The sequence below is a fragment of the Seriola lalandi genome, unplaced genomic scaffold (genome assembly GCF_002814215.2).
Source record: "Seriola lalandi dorsalis isolate HSWRI2012SDOR001 ecotype SW California unplaced genomic scaffold, Sedor1 jcf7180002002695, whole genome shotgun sequence".
Taxonomy (NCBI): Eukaryota; Metazoa; Chordata; class Actinopteri; order Carangiformes; family Carangidae; genus Seriola; species Seriola lalandi.
The window spans coordinates 1-9,176 of record NW_019473351.1 but is presented as its reverse complement, the minus strand read 5'-3'; the positions used below and the strand labels follow the sequence as shown (position 1 = coordinate 9,176).

Sequence of the window (9,176 nt, the reverse complement as noted above, 5' to 3'; positions counted from 1 at the left end):
CAAACATTTGCTCCGTTTAGCTCTCATGCTGCCTTCACGTCTCCTGGTAAGCTCGTAAATTCTACTTCTATCCATTCCCACTGTTGGTTGTACTTGCTTGGTTTTACTCAAAAGTAAATGACAAACTGTAACCAACAAACTTAAAAATTGTGTTCGACATATTAACTCTTCCAAAAGCACTATATAGTACGATACAGTCAAATAATGAGTGGTTCAACTCAATATTGTGAAACCTCCGATAGCACTTGAAGGCAGCATCAGCTGAGTTAAATTGCCACAACAGAGGCTGTAATGTACACTGATCATTTTGGTCCAGGTGAAGACATGGTGCAGCTGCACTGTTGGGGAGACAGCTCCAGTGGACAGTTCGGTCCAGAGACAGCCCTCAGTCCGGTGTCCTGGACTGTCTCCGGGGTTATAACCAGTATCTTCTGCGGGGACCAGCACACTTTATTCCTCACCAGGGATGGAGGCGTTTTCTCATGTGGAAAAAACTCGCAGGGACAACTTGGACGAAAGAAATGTAAAGATGGAAGGACACCTGGTAAGTAATGATGGTGTTTATATTTCAGAGGCAGCGGAATAATGGGCATAAGAAAATATTCATGTGGTGTGATACTTAGTAGGATTATAGTCTTTCTGTCAGTGAAAGTAACATATAGGTCCTAACATTGAAAGCGGACATAGGTTTTATTTAACATTACGTGTTTTTTTTGTTTGTTTTTTTGTTTACTGTTTAATGATCGTTTAGCGACTGTGTAATGTAACTGCGGGATTATCTGGTTCTTTGTTTCTTATTCATCACTCTGTCAAGACAGTTTTATTTTAAGAAAAATACATGTATCGTCTATGGATGACAGCCAAGTGTCCATGGCACAGACACATAGACTTCTTCTGAGTTTATGGCGTCCATCGAGTGACTGCCACAGACGTAACGCAGGCTAATTAAATGAGCTATGTTTCAGTTTCGTTTCCCTCTGTCATAACAGGACACGAAAGTTAACTGGGAGCTGAACTTCATTTTGCGTTGAGTTCAAGTGGTGGTGGGGAAGTTGGACTTTTAGCTCAGTGTTGCGTTCACGCTTTGGATATGATGCTTCGTTTTGATGTTTAGTCTGATGAACTGCAAAATATGAATAACTGGTGAATACAGTAAATACATTTAAAGCAATAATGGTTACATAAGCATTTAGACACTTAAATACAAGTTAATTAGTTTATTATCAGCAAAACAAAGTTAAACTTTCAAAATTATAGTACTTAATATGCAGAATGGCCTATTTAAGCATTATATTATTATATTTAGTACATTGTATTATTGGATTGTTATTTTTGATGTTTTAATGAGCAAGCAGCATTTTGTTGCAGGTCGAACTGAAGCTACTTTCAACTATTTTATGTACTGGTGCTGGATAGTTTAATTAACAACAATGCATCATTTGACATCTTAAAATGAAATTAACTAGAAGCCATAGCTATCAAATTAATTGATTGAAGCAGAAATATAAAGTAACATAAAATGAAAATAAAATGTACAGTACCCCACCACTGTAAATAAGAAGTAAACACTGTCAACAGGCTTTTATTTGCAAGACATAAATAGTTTCTCTTCATTATAGCTTAGAAGACAACAGTTTAGGCAGGTTAGTAGAGTATTGGATTTAAATTGTTATATTTATGTGTAGTTTGTGTATTTGTGTGTGAATCTCAATCTGTCATCCTGTGTAAGGTCGTGTGGAGGGGCTGGGTGATGTGGTGACGATGGCATGTGGTCAGGACCACTGTCTGGCTGTGTGTGCATCTGGAAAGGTGTTCTCCTGGGGGGCCGCAGAGGATGGACAACTGGGGATAAATCCATCGCGCAACAATTTCAGACCAAGGCAAGATCTTAGTCTCTGGAATACATGAATATGCATAGTTACCACTGAAAGTTAGTGGACGGCGGGTTTAAGGTTACGTTTTTTTTTTTTAACTGTCAAATCAACTTGCAGTCAGGTGCCCATACCATTGCCAGTACCAGTGATTCAAGTTGCCTGTGGAAACTCCCACTCTCTGGCACTGACTAAAGGTAAGACACTGAACAAACTGATGACATCATTGTGTCTTTGGGCCAACTCCAGTTTCACAGCTTGTAAAGTTTATTCATATCTAATGTAATAATGATTTATGTTTATTTTCGTATGTCACTGTGTCAAATCTAGTTTTGAGTTCCCTGCAGACGTCATAAAGTACAAGTTAATATTTTACCACGACAGCTTCAATAAATCAAGGCTGTAATATTCCAGTCAACAGTCAACTTTTTAACCCTGAGATTGCTGACCCACTGGGCACATTCAAGTCAGCAGTGTGGGAGCATTTTCTGCGTGGTTTTACCACTGCTGGGGACGCTAAAGTTTGATAAAACAATCATTTCTTCACTCTTTCACACTTTGCAGGTGGAGACGTCTTCTCATGGGGTTTGAACAGTCATGGTCAGCTGGGTCTAGGGAAGAATGTGTCACTGCAGCACACACCTGTCCTGGTATGTGCTCTGTCCGGTGTAGCAGTGACCCAGATTGCAGCCGGAGCGACCCATACTCTTTTCCTCACACTCCCAGGCCTGGTGTACTGCTGTGGGGCCAATAAATCTGGCCAGCTGGGACTCAACAGGGTGGATGAGAAGGGTACTACTAATTTACCTTAACTCAGTCACACACTCACCTGTTCACATTTAGCAGATTGTCCATAAAGGTGGAGCCTATGGGTCACTCAACTTTTTTTTTTCCTTGTGTTTTTGAGGCTTGTTAATCAACATGTAAAACAGCTAGGCTAAATAAACATAATTATTATAATACAAATAATAATTATGTCAAACAAAACTCACACCAATTCATTCATTCATTTATTATATTCAAGTCAAAAAAGCAACAAAAAAAAAAAAGATTTCTAAGATTTTTAAGTTCACATTCTATTGAGATAGCAAAAAATTGATATTTCTGTTTATTGTGCAATGAACAAAATATGATTTTACTCCTGGAAATCCTGGAAGTTTCGTCAGTTATTTATTTTTCAGGAAAAAAAAGATTCTTAGCTGTGAGACTCAAATTTAATGGTAACACATCAGAGGAAAAAACAGGGTCCTTATTATGCATTTTATTTGATCAAGTGTCAAAAATTCAAGTTATAATAAGTATTTTATTTAGCATAGCTATTTTACATGTTATTATCAATTTGAAATAAGCATTTCTTTCCATCGCTAACAGGCAGGTTTAACATCTGTATGGTACCTGCCCTCAGTCCTCTGGGTGTCTCCTTCATAAGCTGTGGACAGGCGCACACTGCTGTGTTAGCGAAGGTACAAACTTTATTAATTATCACATTGTAAAGAAAATTAGTCTGATGCATTTCCTCTTGTGATGTTACGTGATGCTGTGATTTCCAGGATGGTAAGGTTTTCACGTTTGGAGAGGGAAGCTGCGGTCAGCTCGGTCACAACTCCGCTGCTAATGAAGTGAGACCCAGACTGGTCGACGGTCTGGACGGACCCGCCTCCCAGGTTGCATGTGGCCGGTAAAAATTAGGAGTTTGCTTATCTGCACATTGAAACTACATTTTATTTAAGATAGGCATTTTGGCACAATTATAAGATCATGTTTATAGTCAATTGGAGAAGCTCTAATTAAAGAAAGTATTAGTAGATCTAGTCAGTTATCATTACTTCGTAGGCTATATTATATCAGGATTCTTAGCAAAGTCCTAATTGTTTCCCAGATGTCACACTCTGGTTTTGGGCTCCTCTGGCCAGCTATGGGCTTTTGGCAATGGGGTCAAAGGTCAAATTGGGACTGGACGAGCTGAGGACAGTCTGAGTCCCACTCTGGTTCAACTTCCATGGACCGTTGACGATGCAGCCGCCATTCCCAGTGGTATGTACTGTATGTATGGGCAGTGGGGTATTTCATAGATTTTAAAGAGCCATATCAGTGGATCTGCCTCCTCCTCCTCCTCCTCCTCCCCTGTTGTGGCAACACGGCAGTGAAAGACAATTCAATTCAACTCAAACTGCAGAGTTCAACAGTCACGACAGCTGGTAGTAAATGATTTACATAAATAAATACAGAAGGATCTTGATTTGAAAAGCACGTTGGTTTATATCAGGTACTGATAGACTAGCATATGTATCTCTAAATTAGTTTTTAATGGTTTTTATTTGTTTAAGCAGACTTGAAAATATCAGCTGGGTGGAATACAAACTTCATTTTCTCCTCACCTGCACAGGTAATGTGTGACTTGTTGTTCTTACTGATTTTCTTTTACATTAAGCATGTGTAAACTGATATTCTCCTGTTTTTTTGTCCCTGTACATCAAAAGTTGTAACAATACATTTTCAGTTTAAAAGTCTATTTTGTCATCTTTGTTAAGCTCACTGCCTGAAATGTTATGTCTGGTTTGTTTCTTTTAAGAATGTGGATCGAGGACGGATAACTGGGCGGCTCGATGAGACAAAACTGCAAAGTTGGCTGTCAATGACACATGGCAATGCAGAGGCGAGGAGGTAATTTTTGTAATTATGTATTTTCACATATGAAATATTAATCTTATATTCAGCAACTGTAGTTTTTGGGCTCTCCCAATGCTTTTCTCTCTTTGTGCAACAGAGAAATATCCATGATGTTTTTCACGAGTTCAAGTCTTGTTGCGAGTTTCACAAAAGCCAAGTAAGTCCTTTCTGTGTTGGCTGCTGTTTTCTGTCATGTTTTAGTAGTAAAATCAGTTATTATGTTCAGGGGAGGAAAGTAGGTTTTACAATTAAAAGACTGGTGTTTTCACTTTGCTTTTGTTATTAGTGGGTCTTCGTTGGAAGCAGGTGCCCTTACTGTGGACCTCGAGGCTGCTAGCCAAGCTTTTGACCAGCTGCTGGCGGTGCCATGGATCAAACAATCAGTTAAGAAATCCTTGAAATAATTAAAACATTCAGGCCATTTTCTTTGTCTTCTGCTTGAGACATAAATTGACTGAATGAGTCCCCCTGTTACATGCAGTCATTTCCTACCAGGCTCTTTTGGGTATGGACATTTAGCAAAGAAGTCAATGATTTATTCATTTACAAACAAATGCACACTGTGTTAACATTGCCATTTTATCTCATATATATATATATATTTCACACAGGTAAACCTAAAACTCCTGACTGACTTGCTTGTTGAATCGATGACTGCCCTAAAATCGCCGGAGATCCTGCTGATTCTGCTGACATGCCCCCTTTTTCAAGAAGACTATAATGTCATGAATGGGGCGTTGGGTCTGGCGGTCATTCTTGGAAATCTGAATGAGAAGGCTCTGGAATCACTAAGTAAACAACTAACAAACTAGCAAACTTTATTTTTTTTGTCCAAAATAAAACTTAAAAAAAAAAAAAAGATTTTCACTTTATTTAAATGATAAGCATGTTTTTTTTGTTCTTCAGGAGGCTGGTGGTCTTCCCTGACACCCTCCATATTGATGAAGCACATCATGGTCTTCAAAAAGGCCCTGGCCTTCATGCTAAGAAATGGCCTCTTGGTAACTCACAACCCAGGAGTCAAATACCTGATGGAAGCCCTCAAACTACTTTACAAAGTAAGTGTTATGTTTTTATTTCCATCTGTGGCTTTAGTGTCAGATCTATTATACTTTTTGAATCTTAAAGATGAAATGAAATCATTTATCCCGATTAAGTTCATGAACACAAAATGTGACTCCTGATGTATTGTCTATCTGGTTGAGAAAAAAAAAAACAAAAACAGCAGATATTTAGACCGGAAGTTTGCATTGTAACTTCTCGCCGCATTTTGATTCTCCACGGTCATCTTTGAGGAGATATATATTCAGTGGCTGAGACTAAAAATAGTAATTACCAATTATTCAATCTTTATTAATTGATTTATAAGTTTATAAAATTTGACAGTGATGTCTTAAAATTGCATGTCTGACCATCATTGTCCATTGATGGCATGGCAAAGGAGCACTACATAGGGAGAAATGTATACTAAATAAAAAAAAGTCTTTATCTCTATATACATTATTAAATTAAAAATATGATTTCTGTTAATATATTTATTTGTTTTCAGGCAAATAAAGCTGGAAAGTCCTACAAAGTCCCACTGAGCACATTTTACGTGGAAGAGATCAGTGGTAATGTGCTGCCAATCCAGGACGTCACTCTTTGGTGGGAATTTTCTAAAGTGGAGGTAAAATCATTTGTGGTACAGGATATATGATATTGCAGTGTTTCAGAAGAACAACCTGTCCATTTGTCCTGAATGGCTTTTAATTTTATGCTGGACTGCTTATTACTGAACTAATTTCTTAATAAATGATCAATTATTTTCTTAAAGGATGATGAAAACACACCCGCCATCTTCTGCCGCTACCCATTCCTGTTCACTCTAGTTCACAAGGTGGCGGTCTTTAACATCTATGCATCAATAATGAAGGTACAGTATATATTAAAACACTGGATAATTTTACTGATATTAACAATACTCTGTACCCGTGCATTCATTTTAAAGATGTCATGTACTGTGAAATTCTATTAAAACTGCTTTCCATCTGTTTGGAGAATTCTTTATAAAGAGGGGTTTTGTAATTACAGAAAACACACCAGTTCATCCATAACCTCGCTCTGTTGTGGCCTGATAAAGCGTTGGTAGACACCCAGAACTCTGCCCCCGCCCCAGTCTTCCAGCTAACCCTGAGACGAGCTCACCTCGTCGAGGACACCTTCAGACAGCTTGGTGCAGCTGACCACAGCGCCTTCCAAAAGGAGCTTTTGGTAAACATGCTGTCAAAACGTTGCCAGCCTTAATGTTCTGAAACTAAATTTGGTGGCTTTTGTCTCCAGGGTAATTAAGAAAGTGCTCCAGTGGACTCACAAGAGACAACAGTCGTGATAGTAGAGGCCGAGATATTCAGAGTTTTTGTCCCTAGTATAGGTAGAATTTCAACAACACTGGATTTCCCATAATGCAACATAATAGTATAATATATTTTCCATAGCCTGATGAGTACATTTAACTTTATGTGTAAAATTGGCAGAGTGCTCCTAAATTTTTTTATTTTTTATTTTTATTTTTGTGAAGCTTTATGCAAAATGTCAATTACAATAAATTTTAAGGTGCAACTAAACATTAAAAATAAAGATAACTACTGGGAAACATGTCAGTACTGATTTGAAAACATTTTTATTGGACATACATACATGTATATCAAAGAAAAATAATAACAGTTCGAGAAATAGATAAGATAAAATAAGATGTACCTTTATTGATCTTTACTGACAAAAATGGCAGCACTAGGGGAAAAATGTAACTAGAAAAATCTAAAAAAGACAAGATAAATTAGAAATACTATATGCAATAACAATGTACAATGCAATGTAGGCTGTTCTGTACATGAATAAATAAAAATGAATGTTAAATTTTATTGACTAAAGGGTTAATAATAGTAACTAGAAGATTGTGTGAAGGTGAGCTGCCAGAATTAGTATTTATAAATTTGGAAGTGCGTGCTTAAGTCCCTTCACAAAACCATTTTCCTACAAACACAATGGATGTCTGGGAAATCGTTGCTGGATATTTATCATTAGAGCTGATTAGTGAATCAGTTTGTGTTGAGTGCTGTGTTTTAAAAAAATATATTATTCTATCCTCTCCAGGTGAAGTTTGTAGATGAGACAAGGGTGATGAATGTCAATAAAAGGGACTTCTTCCTCCATGTGTTTGATGAGCTCACGACTCCCGAGTCTGAAATGTTCATGTTCAACGAGAGCAAGACTGTGGCCTGGTTCCCTCCCAGGGTAAGACCAGTTCACTGAAGAGAAAATCACTTGTTAAGATTTTGCACAAAGACAGTCCAAAGGGTAATTGTAACCTTGAACCTTTACCTCTTTGTACACCTTGAGTCATTTTTTATCATTGTCTTATGTAAACTTGGACGCTTATTGAATGTTACTAAATCGTGATTGATTTTTTCATCAACCAAACAGTCAAAAGTGGAGGAGAACCATTACTTCCTGTTCGGCGTTCTGTGTGGCCTGGCTCTTTACAACCACAACATTGTCCACCTGCCCTTCCCACTGGTTCTCTTCAAGAAGCTGGTCAGGGTCAAACCCTCAATGGATGACATGAAGGAGTATGACCCTGTAATAGCAGAGTAAGATGCTTTTAAAAATCCAAAACTGAATGGTGTTCTTTACAAAGCAGGAAAAATTTAAAAAGAAATTATTTAACATTAAATTTACAATTTATTCTTTTATTTAATCAGATATTTTATTCCATGCAAAACTCCAAATAATGATTAAAACAAGTAAACTGTATTAATGAATTAATCTTCTCTGATGTTTACTTTGTCTTCAGGTCTTGGCGTTGCATGTTGGAGGATTACACTCCTGATCAAGTCAAAGAACTGGAGATTTCTTTCAGTGTAGGTTCACTAAATCACAGTTAAACTGACTGCCAATGTTATTTCATGCTTTGACTGCAATATTCAAATCTAAATGTAATTATTATTCAAATACAGGTGATCTGGGGCGGTGAGAATGTTGAGCTGGATCCGAAAGAAGCTGGAAAACTTGTCACAGGCTCAAACAGGTGTGTTTATCTATAATTACTATATCTAACAATCTGGACAGATTGCATAGAAATTACACCATTACATTACTCCAGGTGGGATACTATATGTAAAGATTTACATGTAGTTGGCCTTACTTTTGGACTATCTAATGAAAGTTAGAATTAATTGTACTGTGTTGTATAAAACTAGAAAAAAAAACTTATGGTAAACATCTCCACAAATTCAGTATATGCCCAACTTCACTGCATAATACAAATATCAATAAAAACACTTTATACAACTTCTGTGGACAGTGTCAGCACTTAATGTTGTGTTTTCATTTTTCTCTCTATTCATAGGAAAGAGTACATAGCTGCTTTTATCAACCACGCCTTCAACAAGTCAGTGGAGAGTATGTTTGAAGCGTTCAAGAGAGGGTTTTTCAAAGTGTGTGACATGAACGTGGTGGACTTCTTCCAGCCGGAGGAGTTGCAAGCAGTGATGGTGGGCCAAGAAACCTACGACTGGGAGGTGTTCAAGCAGGTCTGTTGAAAAATTCAAGGAGGTAATATAAGACTTGTAAGACTTGTAAGTCAGCTGTCAA

At 37.5% G+C, this 9,176-nt stretch overlaps 1 protein-coding gene across 1 annotated transcript; it reads left to right on the top strand.

Moving 5' to 3' along the window:
* The first annotated feature begins 287 nt into the window (after positions 1–287).
* On the top strand, positions 288–9,132 carry LOC111666163 (putative E3 ubiquitin-protein ligase HERC4). The gene is made up of 21 exons (XM_023421402.2): positions 288–544; positions 1,730–1,880; positions 1,992–2,068; positions 2,436–2,663; positions 3,243–3,334; positions 3,422–3,549; positions 3,751–3,905; positions 4,202–4,257; positions 4,444–4,535; positions 4,639–4,698; positions 4,828–4,924; positions 5,153–5,333; positions 5,448–5,599; positions 6,091–6,210; positions 6,358–6,456; positions 6,615–6,794; positions 7,677–7,817; positions 8,007–8,173; positions 8,377–8,443; positions 8,540–8,610; positions 8,932–9,132. The coding sequence occupies exons 1-21, from the start codon at positions 292–294 to the stop codon at positions 9,122–9,124; spliced, it is 2,760 nt and encodes a 919-aa protein (XP_023277170.2). The 5' UTR covers positions 288–291; the 3' UTR covers positions 9,125–9,132.
* The last annotated feature ends 44 nt before the right edge of the window (positions 9,133–9,176 follow it).

Excerpts from the sequence above, each read along its gene's own strand:
- LOC111666163 (XM_023421402.2), top strand. The coding sequence starts at position 292 with ATGTACACTGATCATTTTGGTCCAGGTGAAGACATGGTGCAGCTGCAC. Across the intron at positions 3,906-4,201 it reads TGCAGCCGCCATTCCCAGTG|ACTTGAAAATATCAGCTGGG; the intron begins GTATGTACTGTA and ends TTGTTTAAGCAG. Across the intron at positions 6,457-6,614 it reads TCTATGCATCAATAATGAAG|AAAACACACCAGTTCATCCA; the intron begins GTACAGTATATA and ends TTGTAATTACAG.